The sequence below is a fragment of the Ylistrum balloti genome, unplaced genomic scaffold, assembly GCF_031769215.1.
Source record: "Ylistrum balloti isolate Yb309-2 unplaced genomic scaffold, AGI_CSIRO_Ybal_v1 Utg370646, whole genome shotgun sequence".
NCBI classification, from domain to species: Eukaryota; Metazoa; Mollusca; class Bivalvia; order Pectinida; family Pectinidae; genus Ylistrum; species Ylistrum balloti.
The window spans coordinates 391,644-407,486 of NW_026782393.1; the positions used below are offsets into that span (position 1 = coordinate 391,644).

At 33.8% G+C, this 15,843-nt stretch overlaps 1 protein-coding gene across 1 annotated transcript; it reads right to left on the minus strand.

The window, feature by feature from the left end:
* Positions 1-9,604: 9,604 nt before the first annotated feature.
* On the minus strand, positions 9,605-15,735 carry LOC132557234 (uncharacterized). The gene is made up of 7 exons (XM_060221730.1): positions 15,623-15,735; positions 14,697-14,757; positions 14,245-14,330; positions 12,030-13,471; positions 11,630-11,754; positions 11,277-11,472; positions 9,605-10,179 (listed from the first exon to the last, which is right to left on the minus strand). Exons 1-7 carry the CDS (start codon positions 15,733-15,735, stop codon positions 9,605-9,607), a joined length of 2,598 nt encoding a protein of 865 aa, XP_060077713.1.
* Between the last annotated feature and the right edge of the window lie 108 nt (positions 15,736-15,843).

The window sequence follows — 15,843 nt, forward strand, 5'->3', positions numbered from 1 at the left end:
AGTTTAACGGTCTTCATAATAATCTCAGTGAGAAATATCCTATTTCTCTATCTGCCCTTGTTTGAAGCAGACGACGATTACTCTTCCGGAACATCTGGGCTTATCATACTCCATATAAATCTTTTTTCACCTTATTTTACCATAATGTCATGATCTTTGTGTTTGAATGAAGATTCTGTTAACATATTGGTATTTTCTTTATTATTTTTTAAGCCTGATTATTTTGAATTCTGTGTTAAAGACTCTTGTCTGAGACAGAAACTCATTTGTGTTTATCTTAACATTAGTAAACACTTTACCACAAACTTTTCGACAGAAGGGATGCTGTTCACAGGCCCTACTTTAAAAGTGGCTGATTATTTGTTCAGATGGGGAATACGCGAAAAGAAAAACGAATGGTTATTTTTTAAAAATAGTTAAGCTACTTTATTTTTTTAAAACGTCAAACATATTCTTGTTTATATGATAGAATATAAACGTGATAAAGGGATACTCTATTGTAAATCGATAAGTTCGATTAGATAGAACACCAGAATAATACGCACGTGCATTATGTCGTGTCTTCCACGTAGCACTATACGCATAATTGCACACAAACTGAACACGTGTAGACGAATGCGAATTTATCAGAGAAGATTTCCCCAACAAAATCATTTGAATGTTTAACTTAACGTTAAATGGATCGTCGTTCAGGCTAGTCAGAAAACCAATGACATATGACGATGTAGATGTTGGATGTTGGTAGTTGCATTAGAGACGTTGCTTATCACTACCACGTTCAGCCTTCAACATGATCCCGACTGATGACCAGTTATCAGATGTTCGGATCTGTTTCTGACCGTCCTCAATCTGGACGACCTAGAAAAACGACGGTACAACAATACCATTTACTACAACAATGTCAAGACGTCAAAGTTTCCTTTCTGCGCCAAAAACAGCTGTTGAATTTCAGAGCTATCAGGCTTCATGTTTCTCATGAAACTGCTTGGAATCGTCTTCAAGCCACGGCTTTACACGACAGACGTCCAGTAACGGCTGTTCCGTTGACATAACCCCATCGGTTAAAATCGTCTAAATTTGGCTGCAACACATCATCGAAGGATCCAACGCCAATGGAACTAAGTCGTTTTCCTGTCCTGACGAGTCGCGCTTCATGGTCCAGTATGGTGATGAAGGGGTCGAGTATGGAGATGATGTCACGAGCGGTATAACGCCGGTAACATCATCTAGCGTGATCAGTAGGGCGATGGTAGTGTGATGGTGGGGGGAGGGAACAGCTGGAGAGGAAAGACAGCACGACAGTAACGTGTTGAAATAGTGACTCCTGTTTCGGATTTATCCCAAATTGAACAAATGTGGAATGTCTTTTGACGTCCTTTTCGACAGCGCTGTGATATTAATTCATTGCAGACCTCTCACTTGCTCTTCACAAGGAATGGCAAAGGATTACCGATGACAGAAATCTGATCAGAAGCATTAGGCGACGCTGTATAGCTGTACTGACAGCGAATGGAGGGCATAAGCCTGGTGTTATTTCCATGGTATGACTCCCGTTTAGTATGATGTAATTTCTCAGTAACTACCTGAAACTACCTTAAGGATTTGATTTGATTCCCGAGGCACAATAACTCCTTTCGATAAAAGACGAATTAATTTGATCAGTTTGTGTTTTTTATTGAAATAAAATATATAAATGATATCGATTGCATAACGGTTTCGGTTGAGCAAATATTTGCTTGGCCTACATTGATACTAAAATGATAACCGATAAATCCGGTAACTGGTAACATTTATGAACCCGTCCTAACATATGACATTGTAAAAAATGCAGTCTGAAAGCTGAAGTCAATGAATGTAATGAAATCAAATTCACATGTCAAGGAATAAGGTGTTTTCAAATTATTTCAAATTCCAAAATTCACCTAAGTACATGAGCATGAACAGACTGTCGAAAGAATACGAATAACGAATCAAAGAATTATGTTATCTAGATCCGGTAGTGGAGTCTAATAATCTAGGCATTCATGGATTGTCTCCCTTTCGAGAAAGCTCTTCAAAAATTTGACCACGAATAAAAATCAACTAAATGTGTTATAATTTGCGACTAATTGATCATGGATACTAATTATGTTAACCAAAATATTTGGAAATTCGGTTTATATGATATGTAAGAAAAAAAACTGACATTTTAAAATTTAATGAAATAAATGATTGATTTATGTTGATGGATAATCAAATAGTTTAAAATTTTCATATAAGCCGTGTTCACAGGTGGGTATATATAGGTTATGTCGACTTTATATAGGCAGGTAGGTCCGGAGAGTTCAGGCAGTCTTACTGCTTCTGGCATATCGTTATCGTATGACGAAGCAGCCCACTACTTGTTGGAAAACGATGCGTGAATGAGTGCAAAGCAACTTTACCTTGAACCTACGAATATAACTACAGATTTATCTAATGCTTAAGACACTTACAATGTATATGAAATATACGCAATGTGGAAATCTGCGAGCCAAACGCAATACCAGTAAGGCACATGCCTGTAACTCAACATTTGACCTATCTTTTCGGTCAGGTGAGCAGGAAATCCGAAGGGTTGCAGTGTCGACAATAAATAAAATCTGCTACCGCTACCAGCAATTGCATTCCTTAAACAGATAACTGTAGAATTGAAAGTGAGCAATATAGTTCTGTTTGTGAGTTTTGATGAATAAGCCGTAATGAAACTACGGATATGACTACTAAGCCACTCTATGATCAGTGTTCCGATTAATGAGGTGGAATTAGAACATTTTGTGTATAAAAATAACAAGGAAACATAATTATGTGAACAAAATCCACAAACGACAGAACACTTTTCATTATATGCTTCGGAAGGGTAAGCGTCTTATTCTTGGATAACACTCACCATGTAAATCATGGTCAATCCAAGAAAGCTATGTTATTTTCCCAAATGAGATCAAGGCAAACTATTGAGCATCAGACATTTTAAATTTCACATGACAAGCTGGAATATATCTGGATGAGATCCTGGTGGCATCAATAAAACATTCCCATCAAAATGATTTTTCAGTCGACTCCTAGGTTTTAAACGTTAGGCCTTTAACCCCTGTACGATGAATTCTAATTCGTTATATGACTCTGCTGTACCCAATTCCTTTTTTATTTTAAAGTTGTCAATAGCTTGTGTCTCTTGTATAATTAACAACCTGTGTTGTAAGTCAAAGTGTTAGCTATCGACCTCGTTCATGGACAATCATATCACTAGGAACAAGCTCTTGATCAATATATCAATAGATTAACGATTAAATACTTCAAACTGATTTCGTGTTTTTATTTTTATATATGTTGATACATATACATTTTATGGTTCAATGACAACATGACATGCTTCATACACATAAACAATTGTATATTTGAAATAAAATTATGATAATGATGACAAAAATGATTCAAGATGAAATTAATGCTAAAACAAAAATGAAGGAATATTGTCATTTGTATCTTTCTAGTCATTATTTCCAACAACAAACAGTGTGAGATTTTTGTCGTCATTGTTTCCAACAACAAATAGTGTTTAGAAGGAAATCTCTAATATAGGGCTACTTATTCTGTAAAACAAAATATCGCAAGTATGAAGTATAATTAATGTAGCCAATCAGAAATTATGAGAGAAATCTTATGCAAATGACATGATATGAAATGAATATATTTTCAACAGATCACAACTACTCCAGTGAGAATAATAAAAATCCTGGTTTATCTAAAAGCTTAACAACTCTCAGTCTTGCCAAGAGTGCACCCATTGGAAAATCCTCGAATATCTTATCCTGACTACCCTTGACGGCAAAGAAGAAATCTTGGTATATCTTATACCTCATCCTCACTTACTGTTTATGCATCGAGGACATTCTCGGATATCTTACAGCTCTCATTCTGACAAACCTTGAGGAAATAGTGGACATTCTCGGATATCTTGCAGCTCTCATCGCAACTGCATGTGAGGGCAATTAAAATCACCGAATACCAAACAACTCAGTCTGCTTTACCAACAGGGCCTCATTGAGACAATGGAATATAAAACACTTGTTTAATTTCTGTTAATGAGTCCCTAACATTTATCAACCTAACTATCCAAAATGATGTGATAAAAAAATTTGAACATTTAAAGACTCTATTGACTATCGGAAAAGGCTGTGTGAAAACCATGGCAGAATTAGCATTTTGTAATAATTACAACTAAAACAAGCAAATGGTTACCGAGGAATATCTAACAGGTGTAAAAAGAATAAAGTTAATTTTTTTTGTTAATTTAGTTTGATTTTTATTTTAAATTACTGTACTAATGTAATATAAATGGACAAAATAATCTCTGAGTGCAGTATATAGTGTTTATATCAAGTCTCATGGATTCCCAGGCATGTGATTGAATTAGAAAGACAACCGAATATTGAATATTAATTAAACAAGATTTCAAAATACAAACAAGGACTTGTCTCGAAATCAATTTCACAAGCAATGTCTCAAAATCAAAAAGTGACTGAAGAATTAATTTTTAAAGTGTGTTACTATTCAGATGGCATATCAATACTAGTATTACATTAAGATAAAAATGTTTGTTTCAAGACATTAAGTATCTGTAACAACACAAGTACTACTACTTACCTTTGTTAATAATTTATACTCTAATATGAACTGTATTGCTCAAATAGATGTGCATTACTTCTTTTTATTTATTATATTTTTTTAATCATTTTTTTTCTCTCCTTTTTCCTTACAATTTGTAGATAAAATATCTAATGCATTTTTAGCAATTGAAGGGAGACCATATCCAAGATATTCTTGGGGAAAAAAATTGTGACATTACATTTTTGTATGATTAGCTGAAAGTTTTCTTTTTTTTCGTTTCTTTTCTATGATAAATCTGATAAATTGCTTATTTCATATAAAAAATTGTTATATGTTATTATACTTTTCAATATCATTTTGTACTGAGGGAAAAAGAAATCTTAATTCTGTCACTCCTTTAAACAATTCACATATGAAAAATGAAGATCATGTCTAGTCAAGAATCAGATAAAGAACAGATTTTTGCTTTTGTTTTAAATCTATTATACATTTATAAAAAAAATTGCTTATACTGACAGTACATGTCTATTTGAATGAGGAGGTGAAGCCTACATGTGAATGATGCATTAGTTGTTAATTTCAAGGAAGAACTTTCAGTAAATTCCAATCAATTTTTTTTTTTTTAAGAAAAAGAAAAAAAATATTAAAAAAAAAGTGAAATTGTACACTTGTTGGGTCAGACTTGCTTCCCGACAAGACTTGCCACAAGGAAAGGACAATACCGATATCCCAACAGAAACACGGATTTCAGTTAGATATTGCTTGGCTGTGCAAATAAGAAATCATTTCATAATATTTACATTTTGTTCAATACCTTATTGCTTCCAAGCATTAAGATATACTGAATCTTCACTACTAGAGATTTAAAAGATAAATAAAAAATTATGAAACTATACATAAAGATATAAATGATAGCATTATACTTGAGATTAAAAGCAAAATGCAGCTATCCACTGGCAAGGGTATTATGCTTTTTTTTCATGGATCATATCTCTGAACTAAATCTGGTGATTGAAAATAATTTAAAATCTAAAACAAACACATTAATACCAGAAACTTGTACATATCCAACTTCTGTTAACAAAATTTCTATTAAAGATTAATAAAACACATTAATATACAAATAAATTTTTGGTAAATTTTTTTCATATCACTTTCCAAAACAGGACCATGATAATCATATTTGCAAATGGACATTTGGTAACAAGTTCTGTTTTCTATTTGTAGAATTTCACAAAATGCAAATAAATACACAAAAAATAAATATACATTTTTTCAGTCGATAAAAATAAAATATAAACAAATTACTTTAAAATGGGTATTAGTACTTTTTTTTTAACATATACCTGACATCTTTATATCTGAATAATAATATCAACATAAAAACACATGAATGCTTGTTATCACAATGATGACAATGATCACGAATTTAAATATTCAATGGCATCATTTAATCAAGTACTATCAGCCCTTCATAAATACACCCAATTATATGTGCTTCATCACTGTAAGATTTTCTTTCAAAAAATCTTTCCTATCAACATCAAAATGGGATTTTAATAGAACATGTAGCCTTAATGATGATGTAAAAAAAAACCTGATTAAAAAAAAAAAACCTGATTTAAAAAAGAAGTTTTATTGTAGATCTGTTTGAAATAAATGCTTACTAGATTCAAATCTTCTATACTTAGAGATGATTTTTCTTCAGGGTTTTGTTCATACTAGAAAATGATAATTAGATGTGGTCATCATTTCCATCAGTAAAAAGTTTTAAGAGATTTTATTTTTAGATGAATTTATTATATGTATTTTTTTATCTCTAGAATTTGAAATATTCTGCTAATGAATTAAGATATATGTAAATTATTTAAACATATATGCATGTCTCAAAATTTCCTTTTTACAAGTATGAACAACATAAATATCCATATAGACATACTACATTGTAAGCTCGATATAGCTATTAAGCATTTTTCAGTGTTTTTCTAAGCACTGTAACGATGCCGCAAAGCGTAAAAGGACAAAATAATCCTTCCGTACACTTGTCTTTTTTTTATTCTCTAATTGGAAAGTTCATTAATTACTGTACACCATTATTGTATTAATTTGATATATTTATCTTGCATTGATATAATGGGCGGCAAAGGAAATGTCGCTAACATTTCAGATTAAACCTATATACTCAAGTTCCTACATCTCCACCGCTTATATACATACATTTTCAGAGAATCAATTAAAATCTATTCTTACAGGTACTTGACCTTCTTTTGAAATTATCTGATATATAAAAATGATGGAATCTATTTGAAATACAAGGCAAGTAGATTTCCACATCAAAATTTTTTTTATCTTTTTTTTTCTCAATCACTTTGGATTTTCCTCTTTTGCTTTCGAGGTTTAAAAATTAAGACCCATCATGTTTAGCTATGTTGTATCTTACTTGAATTTGTTTTGAACACTGCTATTCACTTGTGTATCTTTTGTACAATCTTGAGTTTTTAAAGACTTGTGCTTTCCTGAGACATAATAGGAGTAAAATATTTCACAGTATATCGAGTCAGAAAGAAGGTAAAAAAAAAAAATCCAAATTCTTTCAGCTTACGATCATGATTTGTACATCCTCAACTTAATAAACTTTAGTAGTGTAATAATATATGGTACAATGTAAACACAAATATAATCCTGGATAAATGTTTTCATCAAATTAGAAAAAACATAACAGTACCAAGCTATCAGTACATTTAAAATAAATAACTTTAGGTATGAAACCCCCGTAAAATCTTCGATTAATTTCTCAACTTCGAGCAAAGTAATTATTTGAGTCATTTTACTCATTACATTACAAGTATCAACCATTAGAAAAGAATTATTACAGAAGAAAAAAATTTTAGTTCTTAGATATTATGCTTATAATCTTGAAACTTCCCATTTTTATTTTTGTTTCCTTTCAAAATACCACTGAAAACAAATCGTATACCATCCCCTCATTACTTGCTATATTCGTATTGTATGATAATAATTGAAATGGAACACATCATATCAATGAATTTTTAAAAACATATATTTCAGATATTTATTGAAGAATGTGAGGTTTGGGTTGGATTTGGAATGATTTGTATTTAGAACATCATTGTCCAAAAACAGATTCATTTTACCAATAGGAATAATTGTAAAATTCTTATTTATGAAAAAAAAATGGATTTGATGACATGAACAAATAAAAAAAAAACAAATGTGATAGAACCACTTAAGAATAAAAAATTTCATTTGCAAAAAAAATTAAAAAAAATAGATAAATGAAATGAAAAATTAAATGAACTTTTTGCCATGTGATGAATTTCCTAATGGTAAGTTAATATGTGGAGGCAAGATAGAATTTTCCCTTTACTAAAATAAATAATGAAGTATTCATGAAGGCAATTAGTAAATAAAGCACCAAATGTTCTTGCAGAGTTAGAAATATTGTAAATAGTTCACATAATTAACACAAAGACATATATATATATCAAAGACAACAGCTATTATCAATAATTTGTATCTGTAACCTAATAATGAGGCACATTTATCTATTGACAGCAGGAATTGTTTATAAAATCTAACCTTGCGGACCACAACCCCGTACTCTGTGCAACCTTGTTCATCGACAACACAATTGGGCGGAATTAAATTGTTCCCCCACTTCAGTCAATTATTTCAATGGACCACCTGTTATACACAGGAAGCATATTCTTACAAGTATCTGGCAGTAAAATTATTCAAAACTGTTCATAACACAAGTAGTAAAAAGTCAAGTGCATATCATAACTGTTTAAAAAACAAACGTCCATGTGGAAATAACAAAATTAAGTTCATCGCAAAAATAAATGAAAAAAAAATTCAAGACACTGTTTTCAATTAATATAAAAAAGGGAAAATATGTTTAAGGGTGTACTTCTCTGAGAAGACAAAGAATTCTTTAGATTGATTTTTTTAAAGGTTAGATTAATCAATATGTAGCTACAGTTTTCTTTCCGATACAGGTGTCAGAATATGTGTAACAGAGAGTAATTCACTTTCACATATTATTCATACCCAGTAAATGTTTTCCAGAATAACAAACGTTCTTTGTTGTTTTCCCCGCAACTTTTATAAAAACTTTTTTGTCTTTCATTAAAAAGTGAGTGTATGATACTTCTTTATTAAGGAATAAATAATATGAAAATGTTGAATTTTCATTTGCTTTTACAAGATTACAGTTGAATAGAAACCGAAAATTGAAAATTTTGAAAAATGACATAAATCTTTTATTTGACATTCTTCTAGTTATTAAACATTTTGAAGTTTTTAGAAGATTTTACTCTTAAGATGGAGATTTTTTATGGAGATTTTTCTTGATTAAAAAACGGGATGTGTTTTAATGCTTGTAAATTTTCCTCAAACAGTTGGTTTTATCAAGAACAAGAAATAAGGCAAACTAGTAGTTTTCAGGTCCTAAAAATCATTGTAAATGGTACACAGGGTCAGAATTCACTAATTTGAAAAGTGTGATTGATGATGATAATTCAAACAAAATTTTGTTGAACTCTACCCAAGACTTTTTAAGTTACAATCAAAAGAATTAATTTAGCAAACAGAAAACATTGAAATTGTTGACGCTATTAACCAAATGACAATGTCAACTAAGCTGTCAAAAAACATAGTCCAAAATTGTGTATTTTCTTCAGATTGTCAAAGCACCCCTTACCAACTTATAACTAGCAAAAACCAAATTTATAAAAACATAAAAGTCTAAGGCTTTATGTTGGAATTATTGTGCATGTTGAACCATGTCCTACCTCTGGTCAAACATCAGAAGTGCATCCTCTAATTCTGGTTTAAAAGTGATTGTATCTTCCTAATTTCTGGTTCTTGGAAGAAATTTGAGATTGCAAGTGACTTTCAGATTCTGTAAATTAATCAGTTTAATACATGAACAAGAATTCTTATTATAAATTTTTCACATTTTTTTGGATTTTGAGATTTCTTGCGACTTTCTATTCAGTTCACGTTTTTGCTCCTGAACTTCATCAATGTCCTCATACATGTGAGAGCGTAATGCGCGTGTTTGATTTCCTCTCAACTCCGACGATGGTTTCACCTCTTCATAAACATGATTCCTTGTTTTCTTACCATCTGCTGGCTTTTGTTCATTTTCTTTCTTTTGTTCCAACACAAACACTTTAGCCTTGGCTTCCTCTACACTCTCATAATTAGGGTCAATGTCACAGTCAAGGTCAGGGTCATTGACACAATCCCTGACAGTTTGGTAATTTGGATCAAGCGTCACTTTACCATTAAGAGCCCTGAAGTTAGGACTGGCTGTTTGTGGCTCCACAAAACTTGTTCTAGTTGTTGCTCCATAAGGAGGCGAGCTTACAAAGGCGCTTGGCGACAACTGCTCCTGTACACTGTGTCGAAGGTCACTTTCCTCTGTGGATGACCTTGAACCTTGACGACCATCATGATGTGTCTTTGTCATGAGGTGAAGACTATCCAATGAAGGAGGGGCTGGCACACGGGCTTGTTGTTCACCTGAGAATCAAAACAGTACAATAAAAAGAAATAAGTTTTTAAGAGCATAGAATAAAGAATAAAAGTTCTTATAACACAACCAATAGAAGACATTAGAGTGATGTTTTGACTTTTGAGGACTACACGATCACCTTCATCAGACAAATGACCAGTGTAAAGTGTACCATCACTAGTGTACAAAATAAACTTTATCTTCTGCTGTTCTATCCTATGTACACTAGGGTCAAAAATTGTGTGATGAGATGGTAAACATCTCGTCATTCTAATGACAGCAATGGTTGAAAGATGTAAAACCAACATGTTTCATGATGTGACCTGTCAGACCTGAGTTTTAAAAAATTCATATTGTACTGTGTTTATATCATTTTGTTTTCATATCAATCATAGTAAAAGCTATGACAGTGTATGTAAAGTGTATGTAAAGATAAGTAAATTGTCAAAACTCATGAAATTTTCTTACAAATGTAACAAATCTATCACAGAATAAGACTGAGGATATCACTCAGGTAGTTGTTTATATCCTGGGTTTATCAACCTGAGAACATTAAAGGTTTTTTCGAGGTGGGGTTCTCCTTGTATATCTTGTGGCTACCTCGCTGAATATCATGCAGGAGGCACCTGCAGGCTACCCAGAGCCCGACAACACAAATGGGACAACAGAGAACATTCCATGATCTCAATGAGAAAAACACTCTCCTAGGAAGTGATAGAACCAAAACATATGGATCTTTACCTGATTTTGTAAAGTCTAATGCTATCCTTACGAGGTATGTAAACCTCCTGGGCAAACTTGGTGAAAGTCATATAAATATAAGGCTGATGCAGAGAGTTCACTATACTGTGATCAAAGATAGAGAAACTCTGTAGCTGTTTAGTTTATGCTGATATTACAAATTTCATGTATACCTGATAGTTATTATTATTTCGAGAATTTATTTCAAACTAAATGTTTAAATGAAGTGAACAGATTCATCATCAAGGTCATTCGGGATCACATCCTTCATCTATTTTAAGAAACAAATTCCGACACCGCATCACAATCATGTAGAGTGAAAATTAATTATCCTATACTAAACGTATACGTTAACTTTACAAACCAGCGGCTCCAATTTCTGCATAAAAGTCATTTGGTAGGCTGTTTCGGTTCGGTACGGGATTTGTGGGAGGTACTGGTATAACCCCATCTCCTGAACCTCCTATCTCTGCATAGAAGTCATTCGGAAGGCTGGCTCGATTAGGAACAGAATTTGTGGGTGCAGCACGAATCACACCATCACCAGAGCCTCCTTCCACCTGTAAGTACGTAACACAACATTAAACCTAGTAATATTGGTAAAGAATAAATATGTGACGAGAAATTTTGTTGGATCTGAACTGCTACTATTTGAGACAGTTATGGCTGGTACATATTTTCATTGCAATGTGTTATTCTCAGTAGATCAATACTTACTGTTGCATACATGTTTTCAGTCTCTGCCACAGTTTCGTATGTGTTGAGAGCACGGCGTGCATTAATACTCGCCATTGATTCTCTTGATGTCAGTTTAATGTAGCCAGGCTCCCTGCGAGGAGGACCTTGAATTAAGAAGGAACATTGTCAAATATCAACAAATCAATACCCAATACAATATTTTAACTTTATATTAATTCTCAATATCATACTAGCAGTATAATGTCGTATTGTTTCATGTCTGGAAAACTGCTGTCCTTGATTTCCAGGTATACAGGATATGCATTATGCCAAATTTGAAATTTCCCAATTTTCTGTAAAATTTTCAGGACTCATCAAGAGAATTGATGTATGTATACTCCCATATTGTAATATCTGTTACCCATAATCCTTTACTCACCTGCTTCCTGTACAGGTCTATCTTCAGCAGTTGACATTTGACTGGCACTTGTGGCAGTTGAGGTCTGTGTTTGTGATTGATGGACTGGACTTGTGGGACTTGTGGATGTGGTTCCAGTAGGTGGAGCAGGTGCTAGTGTTGGTTCCTCTCTCCTATAGTTCCTCGGAGGTTCTGGAGGAAGGGTATTAGGGTGGAGCTCTGGAGGAGTGTCTGACACCTTTGATTCAGTCGTTGCTACTGATGATGAATCAGATCTATTTTTTACAACAACTGCATATTCGTCTCTTCCTTCCTCAACCTTAAATGTGTCCTGTATCTGAGATGCCCCATCCACTTCTGACCCTTCCTCACCATTACGAGACACTGTAATTGTTGTCACCTGTTTTGCCTTCCTACTCGGATCAACAATAGAGTATGGATACTTAGGATCCTCTGTAATATCAACGAAGTCATCCTCATCTACTTTATTGTACGGGTCGTCAGCATCATCACCTTTTATCTTATTATAAGGTGGATCGTCTCCCTTTATTCTATTATAGGGATCATCATCTTCAACTCGGTTGTAAGGGTCAACATCTTTGACCTTATTATATGGATCAGTGTCCTTGACCTTATTGTAAGGGTCAACATCTTTGACCTTATTGTAGGGGTCAAAATCCATAAATGACCCACCTGATGCTCCTTCCTCTTTAACCTTATTGTATGGATCAGTGTCCTTGACCTTGTTGTAAGGGTCAACATCTTTGACCTTATTGTAGGGGTCAAAATCCATAAATGAACCATCAGATTCTCCTTCTTCTTTAACTCTGTTGTATGGGTCATCGTCCTTGACCTTGTTGTAAGGGTCATCCTTCTCCTTAACCTTATTGTAGGGGTCATCTTTATCAGTGACCTTGTTATAAGGGTCATCATCTTTGACCTTATTGTAAGGGTCATCTTTCTCATCTGACTCTTTGACTTTATTGTAGGGGTCAGTTTTTTCTTTGAGTTTTGCATATGGATCCTCCTTGACCTTCATATTTGCTGAAAGCATTGGTTCTCTTTCATCACTGACCATAGCATATTCATCATCATTTGAAGCAGAAGCAATGTTTATCCTAGCTGGGGCGTCTTTCCCACCACTCGCAGCTGTTGGCTGCTCTTTAACAGGTGTGTAGATATTTTCCATGTTTACCTCTGCGTAATCTGTATCAGGTATACTTGCTTTCCGTTCTTTTATTTTCACCGAACCATCCTCACCAAGAATAACATGATCATAGTTTGACCCACGTTTGTTTCCCTGTTTCACATTTTTGGCCAAATGATCGTAATCATCCTCGGGTTCTTCCTCCATTTGTAATGTTCTATTGACTGCTCCGTTACCCTGGGGAGGGGCAGGAAGCTGTCGCTGGTTGGCATGATGTGGGGAATGTCCAGGGCTTCTCTGGCTGCTGTTACTAATCCTAAAACACAACAGATGTTATGATAAAAATGAAAAATAGAAAATGTGTAAACAAACATTCTTTTGCGCTTTGATTTGCTGTAAATATTTTTCACATAACAGATTGTAATTGTATGAGCTGAAGCTATTAACACTCGTAAACTTATGTAAATACAAAAATTCATGAAAGCTGATTGTTTGATTTTCTTAAAATTCTATACATGGTAGCTGAAAAGGATGACTGCTTACAGTACAGTTTTGTTTAAAATCTGTGTAAGTTTATAAGGACAAATTTTAACACTGTATTCACACTCAATGATCAGTATGGTCAAGTGACTATCATAAAATATGGAGTCATAGCCCTTTATAACCACAGGTGTGAAAAGTTGAAAATATATTCAACTTCATTGTTTGACTATCATGTTTATATGTGTGTCAACAACGAATTTGTTGATTTACTATATTTTAACTTCAAAAAATTTATTCAAATTTAATTAAAAAAAAAAAAAAGCTATGAAATATCAGGTGATTCAAGCACGTCGTAATGTTTAAATATTACACCTTCTATACAAAATAAGGTGAGTTGGCAACACTGCATAATGACTGCTTGTAGTTATGTAAACAATACTGCCAAAAAAACAAAACAAACATTATTCATTTTTTTTCTATCTCTAAGGAATGCAATCCTTCACTACATATCAACAAAATTATTTTTCTTGGCTGTTGATCATAGGTAGGAATGTGAAGGTTAATGAAGGGCACAAAGTGGAGATTATTGTCTGTAGGAAATCTTACCTGAGACTGCCCCCAGCTTGACCGTTCTCCAACGGGATCAGACTATTGTCCACATCAACAGTCACACTATCAGCAGGCTTAGCAGCCTACAAATATAAACAAATCTCATTACCGGAGTCTTTTATTGCTGACTGACCTTTGATATTATACATGATTGTACACTACATATTGTTGTAAAATCAAAGACACTAATGTCGCATCTGAAAATATCACAAGGTAAAAACAATATATGTAAAATCTTTAATCTAATTTAAAACCTGATGTTTTTTTAATTTTGCATCAAGACTCCAGGTCCTGGAGATGTTTTTTCAATAGCGCAGAAATTATGAGTGTAATATATAATGATAAGAAATAGATGGATTTTTGCTCTGATAAATCTAGAACATTACAGTATAAGATGGATTGAGGGATTTCACAACAGGTCCTGCAGTACACAAAATCCTCCTTCTTACCGTTGTCGAGTCTCGTCCTGATATATATTTGCCGGTACTCAGTGAAGTATCCTTCTGTTTACTGTAACATAAAAACACACTACAATATGGTAGGCAGCTAATTCTCAACAACCATATCTTTACATAATTAGTTGGAATTTTCAGTAGAGAATAGAGAATGGAGGGAGTATTTGATCCTGAGTGGTATAATGAGAGTTGGGGGATAAAGGGAGTATTTGGGCCTGGGAGGTGTGTTGAGAGTGGGAAAGTAGGGAGCATTTAGGACTGGGAGGTGTGTTGAGAGTGAGGAAGTAGGGAGTATTTGGGCCTGGGAGGTGTATTGAGAGTGAGGAAGTAGGGAGTATTTGGGCCTGGGAGGTATGACGATAGTGGCAGGATAAAGGGAGGTTTCAGGCTTTGGAGGTGTATTGAGAGTGAGGAAGTAGGGACTATTTCGGCCTAGGAGGTATGGTGATAGTGGCAGGAAAAAGGGAGTATTTGGGCCTGGGAGGTATGATGATAGTGGCAGGATAAAGGGAGTATTTAGGCCTGGGAGGTATGATGAGAGTTGGGGACATAAGGAGTATTTTGGGCCTAGGAAGTATAATGAGAATTGGCGGGATACAGGGAGTATTTGGGACTTAAAATAGCATGGGTAATGGTAAAAACCAGTTACAGAAAATCTAACCCCTAACACCTTCCCTCCCCACACACCCCTCTTCCTAACACACAATTTTTCTTTTAAATTACCATATTAGCAAAGAATTCACAGTACTGTAAGCATACATATTTCAGCAATAAACTTACTTCAGTGCTTTTCATGCTTGAGATATTACCCTAAAATATAGCAATTATTACAAATACACAAATTCAACAAAATAAGTTTATATACAGTATATCCTTACCAAGGGAAACAACTCTTGAATAAGAATATTTATATCACTTACCCTCCTAAGCACAAACAGCCACCAATAATGTAAACAAGGAGAAAGAGGCCAATGACACCTCCTATCACGGGTAGAAACAACCCATCAAGATTCAAGGTCACCTCCAAGGTCATGGTGATGTCAATGTGAATGTTAGAAGGCTAAGTATGTGTGTCTGTTCCTCATGGTTGGCCAGTCAATCAATCCTGAAAAAGGTAAATCATCGCATTAATCATAATTTC

Bases quoted from the DNA above. Each gene is read 5' to 3' on its own strand.
- LOC132557234 (XM_060221730.1), bottom strand. From the start codon at position 15,735: ATGACCTTGGAGGTGACCTTGAATCTTGATGGGTTGTTTCTACCCGTG. The intron at 14,758-15,622 runs GTAAGTGATATA...TTTATGTTACAG, and splicing joins GGCTGTTTGTGCTTAGGAGG to TAAACAGAAGGATACTTCAC. The intron at 11,473-11,629 runs GTAAGTATTGAT...ACGTACTTACAG, and splicing joins CTGAAAACATGTATGCAACA to GTGGAAGGAGGCTCTGGTGA.